The sequence below is a fragment of the Wickerhamomyces ciferrii genome, contig 00218 (assembly GCF_000313485.1).
Source record: "Wickerhamomyces ciferrii WGS project CAIF00000000 data, strain NRRL Y-1031 F-60-10, contig 00218, whole genome shotgun sequence".
NCBI classification, from domain to species: domain Eukaryota; kingdom Fungi; phylum Ascomycota; class Saccharomycetes; order Phaffomycetales; family Wickerhamomycetaceae; genus Hansenula; species Hansenula ciferrii.
The window spans coordinates 1-19,801 of NW_011887522.1; the positions used below are offsets into that span (position 1 = coordinate 1).

The following is a 19,801-nucleotide window of genomic DNA, read 5'->3' on the forward strand; positions in this document are numbered from 1 at the left end:
GTGGTTCAACACATCTTGTAAATCTAATTTCAAATCGAATCCGCATATAGTTTGAGTTAATATTTTTTGAACTTGTATATCTGATGATAGCAATCATCAAGTATTTATTAATTATATAACGTAAATCTATTCATGAGTAACCAAGTATACATTTCACGGTTAATAACAGCCTTAAGGGGAACAGGGACAAAAGTGGGACAGGCCCCAGGGGCAAGCTTTTAAAAAGTGTCGGAGGTTTATGGAAATTACGAGTTGATTGTGATTTTCAAGAGAGCAACATTAATTGGACAATAGACAGCATCAAAGTACGCTCGATTTTAACGTTACAAATTTAAACATCACAAGATCTAACCGTTTACAGTATAAAGTTAGCGTCATGAAGTACTAAATCATATTATGAAAAAAAGTGAGACAATGTGAACTGAATATTGAAATTCATGAAGTATATGGTATATGATATTCGTGTGTTCGGTGTTTCATGGACATCATACTAGTTCAAGCAAAGCGGTTTAATTCATGTTTAATTTATGCTACGCTAAAGTTTAAATATGACAATCAGTAATTACGTATTAAACTATATGCTAGATGAACTCATTTTAATTAAAATTTTTAATAAAAAAACTTTCTAGTAATTCAAGTAAATTTCAAAAACAATGTAAAACATATATGTGATATCATCATATTCATATAATGGAATGCTAAAATCAAAAATCATTTTAAAAAGATTACAATTGATCAAAAGGGAACTATAGTATCAAACTATATGATCCTTTTAGAAAACTCAAAACAAAATTAAACCAAACTATAAGTATAATAAAACAATAATAGAAAAAACATATGAAAAATGTATAAGATAAAACAGCTTGATATGTAAACCACCTGAACCACCCTTTTTTATAGTACTAATTTCCTCTTCTATAACATACCATGAATATTATATATATAATATCATGAAAGTTGTAATTAAACCAAAATGAAACCAGCATGTATTTGGCTAATCTTGATGTTGTTCATGATATATATATAAAAAAACCCCAATTATACCATCCAATACACTTTATTAAAATTAACATTAAAAACACAAAACACAAATCATAATTAATCCTTTTTTAATAACATAACTTCATTAATTATCAACATCCAATAACTTAGAGTTCAAGATTTTTTAAACATAAACTTCATAATAAAACCTTTTAATTTTGAGCAGCTTCTTGAGCACCTTGTTTTAAAGTATAACTATGTCTACCATATCCATTATAACCTCTTTGTTGATGGAAAATTGGTAATTCTGCAATTTCAGCTTTTGTATCAAAGAAATTTTCACTTAAATTTGCTAATAATTTGATTTTAGAATCTTTAACTTGTGAACTATCATTTGAATTTATAGTTTGTTTAATTTGTTCAGCTTCTTTTGCAGCTTGTTCTAATTTATTCTTTTTAATCTTGTATAATTCTCTAATTTGTTTAAATTCTTCAGGTTTTCTCTTTGGTCCATGTCTTTTAAATGTTATATGAGCATTTAAATGATTTAGAGTACCATAAGAATTTTTACAATTATTATAATTACATGCATATAATCTTTCCATTTCATTTGCTTTTCTTCTTGGTCTTTTCTTCTTTGGTTGAGAATTTAAAGTTTGATCATGATGATGAGTTGAATAAGTTTGATATTGTGGATGTTGAACATGAGGATTATGATCATATAATTGAGGTTGGTAATGTTGTACTTGTTGATGAGGTTGACCATGTTGATATAATGAATAATGTGAAGCTTGGTGAGGATTCATATGTGTATTTTGATATTGACCTCCATATGGATATTGATTTGGAATTTTATTATAAGGTGATGTTGTTATAACATAATTTGTTCCTTGAGGTGGAGTATGTTGTTGTGGAGGTAATTGTTGTTTTAAAGGTTGTTGAGAACTTGGTTGTGTAGTTGATGGTAATGAATATGTTGATGATTGGAAAGGTGGTGAAACTGAACTTGCAGTTGAAGATTTTCTTGAACTTATAGGATCATTATCGAATATAGATGAATTTGAAGATATTGAACCATTTGTAGTAGCAGGTAAAACAGCTGGATGTGATGCTATTATAACAGGTTGTTGTGGTTGCTGTTGTTGTGGTTGATTGAGCTGATAATATACCTGATGCGGACTTGTACTAGCTATTGATTCAATTGAGCTTTGACGAGGTCTTTGAGCCTCAACATTTGTAGGTAACCCAATTGTCAATTCTTTGATAGATGGTAATTTAACTTTTGATTCTGATGCAGCAGTCATTATGTATAGCTAAAATATTTTCTTTCAACTTGATATATATATGTCTTGTGAATATAATTGATAAAAAACTTTTTGACCCGATTATAATGGTTTTAAATACGTTGATAACTTTTTCTTATCCAAATGCAACAGCAAGCTGAATGTGTTAAGTTTGTTAAAATGATCTAATGTATCAACTATTGTAAAAATAAAATGGTAGAATGATGATTTTGTACCAATCTTGCTTTTCTCTTTTGGGTTCTTCAGATGAGATCTAAGAATAGTAAAGCCAATAAAAGCAATATCAAAACTAAAGCAAGAAAAAATAAAGAGCACTAAAGCAACAACGCACACTTTGTGGGACAATTTAATATTCCAAACTTTCTTTCTTTATATATATCCAGAATATTGTAAAAATCAGAAACCCAGTAATTATATAGAATGGCTATAACTCTGGAAATTCGTGGTTGGGTAATTATGCTTTTGAATAGCAAACAATAAAATATACTTTCTATGAGATAAGAATAAGATCAACACCGGTTGATTCACTTTTTTTTTTTATATGTCAGAGTGCGGGAGAGTTTTGAACAACTTTGCCTCGTTGATGAAATGGTGAAATGGTGAACACTTGAACAATTGAACAAATTGATTTGACAAATATTACAAAACAATGCTTCCCTTCTGTTGAGGTAAACAGGATTTCATCGTTTTAATATGTCAAATTTTACAGATGTCGTTTTCAAAGCCTTATTCAATACAGGCAACAACGCACAAATCTTGTTGGATTTTTCTATATGCAATACATACATCGACTAATTATGTAAAGTACTTGGTGTTTGAACTAGAAATGCACAAATGAAACAATCACACAACAGTACAATTTTATAAACGAAGCGTCACTTTGCATGTAGTTTATCCAGAATTTTATTAGGAAACCAGCTAATCAACTACTTAACATATACAGATTATTTAGATGTTCTATGTTGTATGTTGAAATTTTGAAATTTAAAGTATAATTCTAGTGTGATATTGAAGTAAAAAACCTTTTTTACGTTATAGCAACACATTTAAACTCTGCAACTAAATCGCATCAAGATGCATACAAAGGTAGTGCTCCATAACAATTTGGTGAAAGCTGGAAAAATTAATTGATAGTCCAGGGGTAACGCATTAACTAGCGTCTCGCATATATGTATGATATGTATGATATGTATGACATGCATGGCTAATTGTTAGGCCAGACTTAATGTTGGTGCTCAACTTTTCCTGATTTTACCTTTTGATTTTATTTTATAACTCAGATCTGGATTACACTAGTGAAAGTTAAACATCATAGCTTGTTGAACTAAATTTTAATTAATATTCTCTCTTGGTATTTAGACTTCGACTTTAACGCTATAATACTGTAGTTACTACGTCGTCTTATAAACCGGTACTATAAATCATCTATATATTACTGAGTCCTGACTGCTAATGGAGCTTTCATAATTTGAGATCATATACTCACTTTGACCAGCTAGCTTAAATAGTACCTTAAGTACTGATCTGCTCTTTTTAGTACTCAATTAACTGGTATATAACCCATATTTATAAATATTACCTGCTCTAAAATTGATTCATGGTTAATCTAACCAGCTCGATATATCTAGATTCTGAGCTGAAATAATAGATGTTTAAAGCTGAATTATATAAGCTGATCAGTGTACAATACGGTACAACATTTGAGATCATCATCGACATTTGAAAATAAGTAAACCCAGTCCTTAGGTAATCGCCCCAGGTACCTATATAGAAAATAAACTTTAAACTTTATTTGATTTAATTTATACAGTATTAGACATCTAACAGCTAGTGTCTGAAATCTAAAAATATCACATTAATTAAGTACTACATCAATTATGTTGCGTGGCAAGTAAGATCCGCTAAATTGTAAAGCGTAGTTACTATTAATTAAGCTCAAGAGCGTACATACTTTACTTTATAGACTGCTTTAGTTTAGGACGTTGTACTAAAACGGAATGATTAATCATAATTAGTACTCCAATGATCTTATATACGAATGTCTGTGTATACATGATGTTAAAAGAGCGTATATATTTCGTATGATTTAGACTTGAAGTATGGGTCTAGCTTTACTCAAGTATGTATATGTAACTATCTCGGTATGTGGATTACAGAAGTACAGATTCAGCGTCCACTAAATGGCCTTTTAATTAAACTGGGAATTCCGAATTACGCATAAAAGCTTTGTCAATTTGGTAAAATTCATTTTCGTTTTTAGTGTTATGCAAGATACGTATGTACTGGAAATGATATCACTAAGGCCTATGTAAGAATCGAGATTCTTTTTCTTTTTGTCACAAAATGAAAATTTAACTTGCATATGAATCGAATCATTTTAATAGAAATGAACATTAATTGAACGTATAAAATTACATATAGATACTAACGTAATTGAAATTACATATTCTCTTTGATATCATCTTTAATTTAATCGTACATGATCAATTGTATTACTTCCCTGGGATTTGGGCAAGTGGGTAAGTGCGGTTAGATTTAAAGGTACTTGTGTCTTTAGTACATAGGACGTATAAGACCGTATAACTGTAGTATATGTGATGGGCCATGGCCCATATTGAATCAGGATAATTTTGAATCATTAATTTGAATCCAGAATCACATAAAGAACAACTGTACTACAACATATAGATTGATGGATTGATCAACCAGCTGCCTAGAAATCATGATCTTGCTATGATCAACGTCTTTAAGGCATTCATATGAGGGTGCTTGTTAATCAATTGTTCCACTTGTATCTTCCAAGTTCCTATAATAACCGCGTAATATATGCCAAAGGGCAAGGGATACAGCGATCTATAGCTTATCACGACTCCATGGAGTCAGTACTTATAATAATAATATATATGTGGTACATATAGTACCTAGACAATTTAATTAAGATTAAGATTAAGAACTGAGCATCACACTATAATATTAAGTATATTATTAAGTCAATTCGACTATTTTTGAGCGTTTTGAGATTGGCGTAGTAGTACCTAGATTTGCCAGCATATATAGCCTATAGAGGATACATAGGTGATTTAACTATCTCATAATTGGTAACGTTCATATTGTGATCGACGTAACTAACGTGATTCCTAATCCTATATACGCCTACTTATATAATTACAATTGGTTTGTGTAATCTGCTTTAACCTGTGATATGTAAAATAGGTAGAACTATATCATCAAAACATCTTAAGTTCATACCTCCATTATAGTGGCCTGTAGGTAGTACTAGGCGGTAGGTAGCAGCTTTCCTCCTCATGAGTTCAGTGTTCACGAATCACGAATCCAACAGCCTGCACAGTGCAGACCAGTCTGTCGACGCAAAATTCAAATTGCAGCAAGATTCGACGCATCACTATATCACATACAGCTTCAACTTCAGGCTTTTACGCTTAGATAAGTACATGTGATAACATAGTGAAACATCATACAACAGCTAATGTGTGTACATATCTGTGAAGATTTAGCTAGGTAATCCGATATCAGATACACAGAGATTTCAAAGAGTTATACGTATATACTATCAATTCTACACTATTTCTTTCTACACCGATCATGATTCATTACTCTGTTTTAGTTGTCCATAGTAGATTTTAAAGTCGTAATACCTATACGTTTTTCATGATTACCTCAATTAAGGTACGTGTCTACGTATACCCTATATCTAAGGATCATATTTCATTCATTTTAACACGCTTCACAGGCTTCTTTAATGCCTGATCTAAATTCACAGCTTCAATATTGAACTGGCTCAACCCTCGAATGTGCGTTTTGGCTTTTGTTGCCTGTTGTTCTTACTCTAGTTCATGAATTTTAGTAAACTGCTTACTTTTGAATTTTGAAAGGAAATTCAAAACAATACTAGCAGTGTCCAGACAGTCCAGACAGAACAAGTTTGCAGTTGAAGAGTCAAGAGTACTACAGACTTCCTTATACAAAATTAAAGGCCTGGCTCTAACTAGCTGCGGTGACTTCCAAGTTCCTTCTAACGTTTAGGATTAGCTGCCTAATTTTTCGCTTAAAACTTTCTGGCTAGTAGAGGCTACAGCCCAGGGGAGGATTTTAAAAGGAAAGGCGCGCACTGCGCACTAGCTGCAACGTATAAAGAAAACGTCGCCCGGTAGAAAATTGGCATCTTGATTCTTGAATCTTGATTCTTGTCGATTCTAATTTCTGATCTGTCGAATGTTTGAAAAAATAAATATTGCAGATCGCCAAACCTTAAACAGAAGAGCTTTGTCTTCAAAAAATTAAATTGTAATCTGATTCGTCATTCATGCCATCAATTTAAATTAGGTGTTTGAGTGGAGTGCTGTAAAGCTTAAACTAATTTCAAGAGAAAGCGAAAATACTTAACAATTCGCAAAGCACGACAACAAGACTTCGTTCTTGACATTGAGTAGTTCAATCACCACCAATAGTGATATATAAGTACCCTTCTCATACTTCTTGTACAGTAATGAATTGTAATTTGTGGACACTTATAAAGCGCGCACCAAAAACCTCAAATCACTCGGCTCAGCAAGGTGCCATGGTGCCATCAACTTACGAAGTCCTTTAACCAATCAAAGTCACACTCAGGCAGATAAAAAATGGCATAAAAATTAACTGATTCTCATGCTTCTTTTACTTTAGTTTAAAACCACGAGACCTTAATACTTTAATGAGGGTGAACATTAATTAATGCCATGTATCTCAAATAAAACTGCTGGGTTCATCGAGCTGTGTAGCGCTATAATTGATTCTAGCTGGGTTTCTAGGAACTGGATACGTGATCTTTCATGGCACACCAGTCACAACCACTCTTCCAAATAATATTTTCGATCGATAATATTTACCCTTATAAGCCAATACGACTTATGAAAATGGCTTAAACAATGATATTTATATATTAACTTGGATGAGCTAGCGCACTAACTAGTCGATATATATATATATATATTTGATGTAGGATCTTCAATCCCTAAAATTTAATCATGAATTTTATACATCTCTTTGAGCATGAGTAGGCTGGCCTTCAATTTTAATACAATTAGCCATCTGGTAGCTAGGAGGCTAGGACATAACCACAGCTAGAAGCTAGCGTGATAGCTTTACATGAGCTGGATCGTTCATCGACTATTGAGCCCATATACTACTATATAATTAATTCACTAGATCAAGCCAGTTCATCATGTGAACCACTGTGTCGATAGAAGGCTCGATATTAACTGAAAAATCTTTATCTGAAGCCTAGATTTGTTCCAAAAAGAAAGTACTTACTCCATGTGTCAGTTATTTATATTCAAGATCTTCAGTGAATATTTGAAGTCTGGTGCAAGTTCCAACGTCTGTAAACTTTTTGACAACAAATCATACGGTATAGGGTATAGGTGTACCCTAACTACGTACCTGTCTTTCTGCAAAGTTAACAATTTCACAGAATGCGCACAAATAATTCATCAGTCTACCTAATTTCTGTAATTTCTCAAAGACAGCTAGTGATTTTTACTTCAAGTTACTTGAAGCAACTTATGCATCAGCCAATTGTTGAAGAATTCATGAGATTCGAGAAGCAAATTCTATTTCAGGAATGATGAAATACCTGAACCTAGCGTCGATTAGTAAAGGCGAGTTTGTAATTAAACACAACAGCTACCTGATGCCACTGGTCCCTAGATCTTTAAGACGTGATCGATTCTCAATTTGCGACGTCAGCAAATTAACAAAAACCAGAAGCTTGATTAGAGCATTATATAACGAAACGCCACTGATCAGTATAAGCTAATATAGAGCTCGACGTTTCTCGATCTTGATCACGAGATATATATATAGGCTACAAATTTCAACTAATTAAGCAAAAACAATTAGCACAATATTGGACGTGAACAAATTCGACATATTGATATAATTCACATTGATTTTAAATTCTATTTAGCATACCTTTTAGAGGTCTTCATTATATACGTAGCACTTACTAATTAATTTTTGCAGCTTCATTATTCATATATGATTAAAATTCTTTCGATCCTAAGCGGCAATTGAGCTAATGCAAGGATGCTCATCTGACATGTATGATGGACAATTTAGGATGATACTAGGGTACTTAGATATATTTTATAGCGCTATGAAAGTTAGCTAGCTCCAGCTACTGCGCTATATAGTAGCTCTATAACTACAGTATAGCTGCTTCTAGCTAGCCCAAAGCTTATTTATTTTTAATGGAATCTTGCGTATAAGTCTTAAGATCAGAAATTTGTGAAAAAGATTCCCTAGTGAAGATCTTGGAAGTTGTGCAGCATTGTAACTTGCAACGTAGCTTGCAAGTTTCAATCGACGTTTGAATTTTTCCTAAAGAAGTTAACTGATTTGCGTGCAAAAGATCTTCAGCTTATAATTAATATTCAGGTACCACTTTTAGAAACAGCTAATTTTACCAAATATACATGTGCATGATCACTAATTGCACAGACATTAATTATGCATGATTTGCGTCTGATTGTTTGAGTTGATGGCCTAACCAGAATCCAGGTTGTTTAAATTTTTTTAGTAACATACGTACACTTCAAAATGTTCATGATGAGGTACTAAAGAGTCAAGGTCCAAAAAACTCACCAAACATACTTCTGTTTTATATCAAATTGCTCATTCAATTGTTAAATCGAAGTCAAACCACTCGGAAGCGGAAGATCTGTAATGTCCGAGCCCATGTAGTTACAAGTTACAAGTACTAGTTACAACATATTATTCACGTTATTAATTATAAGGTAACATTTGAAGGAACATCTTTCAGGATGACCTCATGACAGAGCGAGTAGTAGACTGTAGTGCTATAAGTATATGGTGAAATTGAAGTTGGCAGTGAAATATTGTACGACGTAGGCTTTGTTGTAAGAAGTTAGAACTTATCTGTAAGTAAAAGTCGTTGAATGTGTAGAAAATCGCATACACTTGTAAAATTGCGGCTGTATGCGAAAGGAATTTATTATCTAAGAATATCGAAGGTTCTGTACATATAAATCTAAGTCAACAATATGATTTCTGTAGTATTAGTTGATTGGTTCTAGAAAGTTCTATACACTTAATTTTAGAGTAGTGTTTAGTGTTGTATTGATGAGCCTACGTTCACCGTTAAGGTCACTAAGTGTATTTCCCTTCTCTAACCTCATAGAAAACACTTTCAGCAGCTGCAATAGCCTTGTCAAAGTCACCAAAATCTTCATTTTCTAACAAATAAGGACGGTTTTTTGGGACATAGGTCCAAAGTTTATCAACATAATCTTCTTTGACTTGTGGTGGTGGGTAGTAATGGAAAATATATGAGTCGACTGTTTCTTCAAGTCTCTTTTGTTCCCATTGTCTTTGTTCTTCTTTTGGAGGCAATGTTTTAGCATTTGACCAAATACCAGCTAAAACAGCAGCAGATGTTTCTATAGTATGAAATTGTAAAGAACTCAAAGTAACACCGACAAAACCTAAAGTTGGATCATTAATGTTGATTGTATCCCAGAATAAACCTTTGATTCTTGAACTACCAATTGGGTCTTTACCACCATTTGGATTTGAAAGCTTTAAGAACTGATCACTCAAATATGGATAATCCCAGTGGTAACCTGTTGCAAAGATGATTTTATCAACATTATCCTGAGAAGTTCCATCGTCGAAATAAACGGTCTTTCCATCAATTTTATTAATTCTTGCACGATTTGGATACGATTCAACAGCTTCTTTGATCCATGGAAAAATTTCTGGTTTATTTGGTGTACGTGAAAAGGTTAGACTTTTAACAACTTTATGTAAATATTGAGCAATATCAACACCACTTAAAGAAGACCCAGCAATTATAACATTTTGATCTTTAAACTGATCAACAGTTCTAAAAGATTTTGCGTGAATGAAAGAACCTGGCTCTCTAGTACTTAAACCTTCAATTTTTGGAATATATGGGACTGAATAATGACCACTAGCAACAGCGACAGCATCAAATTGTTCAATATACCAATGATCTTTACCATCTTTTGTTTCTCTTATGGTCAAGACCCATTTTCCATCTGAGGTTTTCTTGACGTCTTGAACTTGTGAATTCAATCTAAAATAATCTAATAATTTGTTATCATCGGTAAATTTATCTAAAACTTGACCAACTTCTTGATAGGTAATTAATGGATCAATTTGCTTAGAAGAGTCCTTAGCAGGTGGTTCATATTTGATTGATGAGAACCTTAAAAATCTTCTTGGAACATTTGTATATAAGCCTGGATAAACTGGTGAACGTCTCCATTGATTATTATTATTAGCACCTTCAACAACTAGTGGTTTATCATATGTGTTACCTTCACTTAAATCAGATGGTGTTTCAATTTTTGGATGAATAACTTCAGGTTTATAGTACTCATCTTCCCAAATCTTATCGTCAGGAACATCTGGTTTATCAATTGACGTGGCCCAAGTACCACCAAGTTTATCTTTTTGTTCAAAACCAACAATCTTCTTGAATGCTCTTTCTTTGAATTCTGGGACAGCACCACCTACAGTGGATGTTCCGTCAGCCTTAGTATGGAGGAATTCATAAGTAGCTGCAATACCGCCAGGGCCACCTCCAATAACAGCAATGGACTCGATATTTAGTTTATCAACGGTCATTTGGGAAATAATGACTATATGGATTAGTGCTCAAACATTTTGAAGTTAGTCGATATGAGAAGGGACGTGGTCAAATATTTATAACATTTTCAAATGCTGAATCAAACCTTAAACTAAACACAGCACGCAAGATCAATCGGCCAATGAACTTTGTTTTTAGGCTTTTTAAAAGCTGTTGTCATAAAACTGTGGTTTTTTTTCGTGATCTTTATAACTCATCATGGTTCGAATCGCGTAAGAAAGTAAACAGTTCGCCGGCTCGGCTCACAAATATTAACGTCGTCTAAATAGCGTTACCCACACAGACTTTTAAAGTTCAATATGTCAAAATAGACGGTACTTTCCACCGACCTGTCAAATTTCGTAAGCTTGAGTGAATTATCGGGTCGCTTTAGAGCTATTTTAAGGAGTAAATGCATATATGGGCGACGGCACAATCTACATTGATGAGAAAACAACATATACGAATTTAATTTATTAATAATTTTGAAACATGAAAACCTTACAAGAAGGACCATATTGAAACCACATATTCTCACAATAAGAATTGCTCATCTTTATGATCAAATAATCTCCAAAACTCATCTTGTCCCATCAATTCAGTTGGTACATCACCAAACCCTTTTATTGTAGCCTCAGACAACATATCAATTTGAGGATATGATGGCTCCATTTGAGACTCTAATAGTTCACGACTTGAAGCACTATTAGACGGGAACCCCGTGAAGCTATTAACATGATGCAGTGGAGGTGGAGGTGGAGCAAAATTTCCAGGTGGCATTGGTTGTTGGGAATATGGAGAAGGATTTTGACCATTGAAATGGTTTGGCATACCCATTGGATTCAAATGTTGTTGATGAGAATATTGTTGAACAGGTAATGGTGGCTGAAATTGTCCTTGAGGTGGAATACCTGGATTCGATTGTGGTAAAGATTGATGTGGATGGGATGGAGTTTGTTGTTGACTTCCTGGAGGACCATAGTATTGAGGTGTGGAATCAATATTCTCATTAGTCTTTGATGATGATTGATGAGGTGAGTCTGCATGTGTACTTGATGGTGTAAGATGTTCAGAAACAGATCTAAATGCAGTATCAGCAGGTGATTCAGTTGCCAATTCATTAAATGCATTTTCATTCTTTGCATATGTGGTAAGATAAAAATAAAATAGTAGTTTTGCTTTGAGCAATAAATGATTGACTTTATATATTTTATTACATTCATTCAAAATGTTGATGTTCTTTTTAATGGCATTCAAATCAAAATCATACTTCAAATAACTGCTAGTCTTCAATTGTAAAGCAAAAGCATACATCAATCTCCCATAAATGACATGTGGTATATAACTAGTTTGATCAGGGGTTAGTGCACCGAAATGTTCAAGGCATTTTGAAGCTGAATGTAAACATTTATATGATAAGTCAATAGCTGTGAATTTTGAATATAAAAATGCCTCCACCGAATATGCATAACCCAGCAACACATCAGAATCCATGGTTGTAGTTTCAAATTTCAAAAAATCTATAGATCTTTGAAAATGCTCTATAAATGGCAAGTTTTCTTGATCCTTCGCTTGAACAAAACTATGTATCTTTTCAAGCAGACTTGATAGTTTAGCAAATACTGCAACTGTTCTATTTTTTATAATTGGCGAAACTCTCAATTGCTGATAACATTCTTCCAAGTAGGGACTCCAAGTGGCCATGATTCTCCTTCTCAAAAATAGTGAATACCCCACAGATGTTGAATAAACAACCAAAACCATACATTTATATTCATCTTTTTGTGGATCTTCTAGAACAGTAGATCGTTGAACAGAACCTTCAGATTTGTTAACAACATAATATGGACGCCCAGTCAAACCAAGATCTTGAGTAAGTGTGATGCAAAGTATACTTAATATATGATAGCGACGATGATGAAACAATTCTGGCATAATATACCATACAGTCAACAGCACTGCAGCTTTTAACAGCTCAATTGATTTGTTACCTATAAGAACAATTTCATGAATAACTTGTTGTGTAGCGATGTTTTCAATTTCTAAATTTTTATCCAAATCATCACTAACTATTACAGCGCATGTAATGGCCATGACAGCATTGAATAGTACTGGATATTCACGTCTAAACTCTTCAAGGTTCGTTGGAACATCAACAAAAGGATATTTAGCATATAGTTTATTAACATATTGATCCAAACGCTCTTGAGCCTCTTCAACGGTGAGTAAACCACGATCAATCAGGTCAACATGAGGACTTTTCAACATCTTCACCCTATCTTCAGCAACTTTTGTTGCAACGGTACTAATTTCAGACAATGAATTAGGACCCATAAGCTGTTCAAGTTGTTCAGCTTTTGTCAACTTTCTTGGTTTCTTTATATTTTCACCATTTTTCTTTCTCAGCTTTTCAGTCTCATTCACAAATTCAAACGCATTTCTTTTGGATGGTTTATTTGATTCATCTGGGGTTGTAGATGCGGCACTCAGTGATTGCCCTAGATTTGATGGTTGATAGTTTTGCGGTTGTGGGTGTGATATTGGATCAAGATGTATTGGCGAGTTCACACCACTCTGGTATCCATTATGTGATGCATTATGAGGCGATATACTCATCTGTGATTTGTGTTGTAAAAGTTCTGCATTCAATTTTTCAATCTTTTGTTCTAATTCTGTAACACGGCTATATCGTGCGTTAGTATTCAATTCATCAAAAACAAATAAATTTGATTTTTGTACATACTCAATCTCTGGAAGACTGATCTGTAAGTTCTTCTTCTTTTTCCTATTTTGATTTGATTCTATTTCACACTTTCTTTTGGTTTTAATACACCTTACACAAGGTGAGGATAAATCATTTGGATCCGAAGGAATACACTTAACTTTCAAAGTGTGACAGGATTTACAAGCAGCAGCCCTTCTTCTATTCACAGGTTTTGGTTGTGGTGTGTCGACCTCTTCTTTAACAGCTTCTTTTGGTCCCATCTTTGGTAAATTTGAAACGTTTTGGTTGTGTTTTGATCAATCTAATAATACATGAATTCAATAAGTATAACTAATAAGTACTTGATGAGTTATTGTACAATTTGTTATATTCTGAGTTATTCGGGGATGGTTGTTATTGAAGATGATCTTACCGACCTATGGATCACACAATGTATACCTTTACTCTTTCTGGAAGATGTATAATACGGCTTTCGTTACCTGTCATACGTGAATCTATACTGGAAATTTTACTAATGTCAAGCACAATCTGTTTTTTTCGCGAAAGTATAGCTCAGTGATTACAAATCATGAGCGCGAAAATACAGAAACCAAACTGGCATAAAAATCCGCTTTATAATTTCAATATTCAAATTTCAGAGCTTACGTTTTTGAACCTTTATAATTAAATACCTTATACTGTCGATGATTTATTATACAATATGAATATTATTGTTATGAATGCAAATTAAATAAAACAATAGCCTTTTCCTTTTTTTTATAGTAACAATTTTTTTTTTCTTCTTCTCTTTTAAACTTATTTCTTTCCAGCACCTGCTCTGTTATGTTGCATATGACTTTGAACCAAATGACCAGCAGCTAAAGCACTACATAATGATAATTCACCAGCCAAAACGATAGAAGCAATGATTTGTGCTAATTGTTGAGCATTAGCACCTGGAACAGCAGCTGGACCTCTAACACCTAATAATTCTAACATTGAACCTTGTGGATCTAAAATAGTACCACCACCAATAGTACCAACTTCAATTGAAGGCATAGAAACAGAGATTTGTAAATCACCTTCTGGAGTTTCTTTCATTAATGTCATACAGTTTGAACTTTCAACATTCTGTGCTGGATCTTGACCAAGAGCTAAGAAAACAGCAGTTAAAAGATTTGAAGCATGTGCATTAAACCCACCAATTGAACCAGCCATAGCAGAACCAACCAAGTTCTTACTGATATTTAATTCAACTAAAGCTTTAACACTACTCTTCAAGACCTTAGAAACAGTTTCAGATGGGATGATAGCTTCAGCAACAACACTTTTACCACGACCTTCAATCCAGTTGATAGCAGCTGGTTTTTTATCAGAACAGTAATTACCAGAAACTGAAATGACTTGCATATCATCCCAACCAAATTCTTCAACCATTTGTTTCAAAGCAAATTCAACACCTTTAGAAATCATATTCATACCCATAGCATCACCTGTAGTGGTACGGAAACGAATAAATAATAAAGTACCAGCTAAAGCAGTTTGAATACCTTGTAAACGAGCGAATCTTGAAGTAGAGTTGAATGCCTTTTTAACAAGATCTTGACCTTCATCAGAATCTAACCAAATTTTACAAGCACCAGCTCTTTTCAAAGTTGGGAATTGAACACATGGACCACGAGTCATACCATCTTTAGTTAAAACAGTTTCAACACCACCACCAACGTTGATAGCTTTACAACCACGCATAGCAGAAGCGACTAAACAACCTTCAGTAGTAGCCATTGGAATATGATATGGAGTACCGTTGATGATTAATGGACCAACAATACCAACTGGTAATGGCATATAACCAATAACATTTTCACAACAAGCACCAAAGACACGATCATAATCGTAATGTAAGTATGGTAATTTATCAGTTTCCAAAACAGGAGCATTAGCTAATTTGGCAATAGCTTTACGACGAACAGCAACAGCACGGGTTGTATCACCTAATTGCTTTTCTAAAGCATATAATGGCAAGTTACCATTTGTAACTAATGAAACAATTTCATCATTATATAATGATTTGACTTTACCATCTTTAAACAATTCGATTAAAGTATCCAACGGACGTGATTCAACGCTTTCATTATCAGAAGATGAGATGATTTCAGATGATTTTGTAACATCTTGTTCAGGTTCTGTAGAAACAACCGGAGTTTTTGGTTCAACTTTTTTAGTAGCTTTCTTAGATGATTTCTTAGATTTAGCAAGATCAGATTCAACACTTGATGAATGAATACGAGCAGCATTTAATAAATAAACATTGATGGAAACACTGATGGCGAATGCAAATAAAACAAATTTTGAAATATATTTATCACGAATAGCAGCACTAATAAAACCAATTGTTGATAAAATTTGATCTTCAATTTGAATAGAGAACTTTGATGGTAAAAAGAATCTTGCAGGATAAACTGAAACCAGAGTACCCTTTGAGCCAATTGGAATTTGTGAAAAGAATGAATCACTGAATGCAAATGATTCAGTATATTCAGCACTAGCATCTAAATCTGATAACCAAGTAGAACCTAATCCATAAATGTGGAAGCCGAAAAATAAGATGATAGCTAAGATCTTACCAATTGTAACTGAGCTACTAGCTGTTGATTCAGAGTAAACTTTTGAAGAATCACCGTCAGATCTCAAAACTTCATCAACAGTTTGTTGAGTCAAACCATCTTCTTGTAAAGCTTGTTTTAGGACAGTTGATCTATGGATCAAATTGATTTCTAATTTCAATGATAAAATACCTGAATAAAATGTAACAGAAGTTAATAAATCAAAAAATAAGATCAAAGCTGATAAAATACAGAAATTACGTAAACCTTCTAAATGTGAAGCGTAAACTGAACAACCAATGAAAGCAACGATAACTAACAAGTGATCATGCAAAAGAGCTGAACCTTGATCTTTAATAGCAAGATATAATGCATTTGGAGCACCTTTTTTATAATATTCAGAGGTAGAATATTTAGTCAATAATTTTTGAGTTAATGCAATTTTATGTTTGAAACCAATAGTTGCAACAAGGAATGGGATACCTTCAGTGATACTTAAAGCTGGAATTTGTATATCCAAGTATTCAGTAGCAGTATATAAGGCAAATAAAAATGCAAAAAATGATGAAACTAAAGTTGAAAACCCTAACCAGAATTTTGAACCTGCTTTTCTCATATCAATAAATAATGAAATAAATGTATACCACATTGCTAGATAAGCAACAGTAACAATTGCAATATCAAATGGTTCAGCACCTAAGATCAATTTGCTAACCTTGTTATAAGCTTTTAAAACCAAATCTGAATATCTACCTAATTTAGCATGGAAATCCCTGAATCTCCAAATGGTACCATCTTCAGAAACTAATTGATTTAATTCTAAATCTGAAGTTTCATTTTCTTTTGTGATTAAAAATTGAACTTGTTCATCAGATTCATCTGAATAAGAGTTTGCAATTTCAGGAATTTGAGAATCACCACCTCTTTTAAATTGAAATGGAACAATATTATAATGTTCAACATCTTGTGAAATTTTAGATAAATCATCAACTTGAACCCAAGAATCTTTTGAACCTGAAGGATGATAATAGTTTGTCAATGTATAAGTTGAATCAGTGAAATTGAAGCTGTCACCAACATAGTTTTCCACAATGTTCAAATAAGCGATAGAAGCCAATAAAGATGTAACGATTAATGTATGGATTGGATGTAAAGCTGATAGCTTACCAATAAACGCCAACACGGTAGCGAGTCCGTTCAGCGGTTTCTCCAAAATGGCGGTCATTGCCTAGTAGGTGTGTCTGTGTTCTTGACGGCCTTGGTAGTGAGCCCAAAGAGTGAATTCTTGTTGAAAGAGCGCTATTGAATTGCAATCAAATAAAGTTATTTGAATTCTGCTTAACAATTTGAATATTTTTCCCTTTTGACTTTTTTTCCTATGGCCAGAAAAAAAAATATAGAGAATGAAGGGAAAAAAAAAACGAAATTATCACGCGTCAACAGATGGTATATTTAGACTAGACTCACAACAATTAGACTATGAGAAACAATTGGATTTAAAGTGAATGAAAAGTTGATCAAGTAGAATCTCAGGCGTATATATACTCCAAGAAACCGTTAGATGAGCATTCTCTTTTCGTATAAATTGGATGCTTTTTAAACGATCATTTTTGTGTTATGTTTTCGCGTTTTTTCTCTAATCTTCGCGATAAAATATATTATTATCTACATCAATCTCTTTCAAAAGGTATAAGAAATATTAATATTAGAGTACAGAAAGTCTATAAATTGATTATTTTAATGTAACAAGTTTGACATCAAAGATTAAGGTACTGTTTTTTGGAATACCTGGTAAACTTTGAGAACCGTAAGCTAATTTTGGTGGAATAATAATTCTTCTTTCACCACCAACAGCCAAGTTTTGTAAACCAATTTCCCAACCTTTAATAACTTCACCTCTACCAAGGACTAATGAGAATGGTTTACCAGAAACGTTTTTGTCAAAAGTACTACCGTTTTGTAATTTACCAATGTATCTAACACCGACTCTGTTACCGTTCTTAGCTTGTGGACCTTTACCAATAACACGATCTTCAATAACAACACCACCAGCTAAAGTTTGAGTTTTTGGTTTTTTAGATTCAGTTGGACCTTGTTCTAATTCTTTGTTGAATTTAACATTTTTTTCTTCTTTAGCAGCAGCTTCTTCAGCAGCTTTTTTAGCTTTTTTTTGTTTTTTAGTTTCTTTTGGAGCTGGTTTTTCTTCTTCTTCGTCTTCTTCAACTTCTTCAACTTGACGTTTTTTGTTGTCTTTCTTAGATTTTTTTGGAGCTTCTAATTTTTTGGATTGTTCTTCTTCAACTAATTCTTCAATTTTACCTTCAACATCACTAGCGTCTTCTAATTCATTGATATCGAAATCTTCACCATCGATGATTTCATCTTCATCTGGTGATAAATCGTATTCATCATCTGAATCATCTTCTGAGTCATATTCATCTTCATCATTGTCATATGGATGTTCAACAAAGTTACCAGTTAAATGAATTGGGTATGAACCTGTAACAACGAAGAAGATTTCTTCATCTGGGTTGATGGTTAAATCTAAAGTTTGTTGGAATTGAACTTTTGGTGATAATGTACAGACAACGTATTCTTCAACATCATCGTCATCATCTTCTAAGTCATCTTCATCATCTTCATCATCTTCATCGTCATCATTTTCTTCATCATCATCTTCTTCAATTTTATCTTCATCTTCGTTTAAATCAGCATCTTCTTCGTCTTCTGGTAAATCTTCATCATCTTCATCTTCATCATCGGAGTCAATGCTGTTGAAAGCAGTACTCTTCAAGATTCTTAAAGTTGATGGTTGTTCTTCATCATCAATAGCAGCAGTTGGATCAAGAGCAGCTAAAGTTAAATGAACAGTGACTGGTAAATCTGATTCAATTGCTTGAGTTGGGGTGAATGGCAATAAGGCCAAGTTGTATGAGGCTAATGGGGTTAATGAAGACATTATAAATAAATTGATATGTATAAGGTTTATAATTCAATGGACTTGTATAAATTGTAAGGAATTCAGTATAACTATATACCTTTTATATGCTTCTCACGTTCTTAAAATTTTTTGTGTAGTTAGAAGCCCCGGCCACATACGTTTCTTTTGAAATTTCCCGTTTCGGCTTGATGAGATTCATAAATTATACCAAGTTGTTACGGTAACCAGGATAAATTTATACGTAGAATTGATATAAAACTATGTCAAATCAACAATATATGGAGAATTATTGAACAAATCAAAATGTTATGCATTATGGTAAGTGGCTACTTTATATAGGTTACAAAATGTCTGTTAAATTACAGGTTTTTGAAAGTCAAATTTGATTATATTTGTTGAAATCGGAACTTTTTAGGGCATCAGTAAATCAAATGATTACAAACTTATTTCTACAATTCACAACTTAATGCTTCAGAATTTTTACTATAATTTGTTCTTCACCTTGTGATAAAGAGCTTTAAAAGACTTTGAATTCATCATGATATACAAAGGATCTTTTAATAAAAAAGATATGACGTTAAACCTGAAAAAATC

General features: G+C 33.1%; 5 protein-coding genes across 5 annotated transcripts; all 5 read right to left on the reverse strand.

The window, feature by feature from the left end:
* Positions 1 to 1,193: 1,193 nt before the first annotated feature.
* BN7_5521 (uncharacterized protein) lies at positions 1,194 to 2,285 on the reverse strand (the record flags this gene model as incomplete). The annotated part of the gene is made up of 1 exon (XM_011273903.1): positions 1,194 to 2,285. One exon carries the CDS (start codon positions 2,283 to 2,285, stop codon positions 1,194 to 1,196), a length of 1,092 nt encoding a protein of 363 aa, XP_011272205.1.
* A 7,167-nt stretch (positions 2,286 to 9,452) lies between these two features.
* Positions 9,453 to 10,955, reverse strand: BN7_5522 (Flavin-containing monooxygenase; the record flags this gene model as incomplete). Its single annotated transcript, XM_011273904.1, has 1 exon — positions 9,453 to 10,955. The coding sequence occupies one exon, from the start codon at positions 10,953 to 10,955 to the stop codon at positions 9,453 to 9,455; it is 1,503 nt and encodes a 500-aa protein (XP_011272206.1).
* Positions 10,956 to 11,490: 535 nt separating this feature from the next.
* Positions 11,491 to 13,941, reverse strand: WAR1 (War1p; the record flags this gene model as incomplete). The annotated part of the gene is made up of 1 exon (XM_011273905.1): positions 11,491 to 13,941. The coding sequence occupies one exon, from the start codon at positions 13,939 to 13,941 to the stop codon at positions 11,491 to 11,493; it is 2,451 nt and encodes an 816-aa protein (XP_011272207.1).
* A 535-nt stretch (positions 13,942 to 14,476) lies between these two features.
* HMG1 (hydroxymethylglutaryl-CoA reductase (NADPH) HMG1) lies at positions 14,477 to 17,491 on the reverse strand (the record flags this gene model as incomplete). Its single annotated transcript, XM_011273906.1, has 1 exon — positions 14,477 to 17,491. One exon carries the CDS (start codon positions 17,489 to 17,491, stop codon positions 14,477 to 14,479), a length of 3,015 nt encoding a protein of 1,004 aa, XP_011272208.1.
* A 507-nt stretch (positions 17,492 to 17,998) lies between these two features.
* Positions 17,999 to 19,225, reverse strand: FPR3 (peptidylprolyl isomerase FPR3; the record flags this gene model as incomplete). Its single annotated transcript, XM_011273907.1, has 1 exon — positions 17,999 to 19,225. One exon carries the CDS (start codon positions 19,223 to 19,225, stop codon positions 17,999 to 18,001), a length of 1,227 nt encoding a protein of 408 aa, XP_011272209.1.
* Between the last annotated feature and the right edge of the window lie 576 nt (positions 19,226 to 19,801).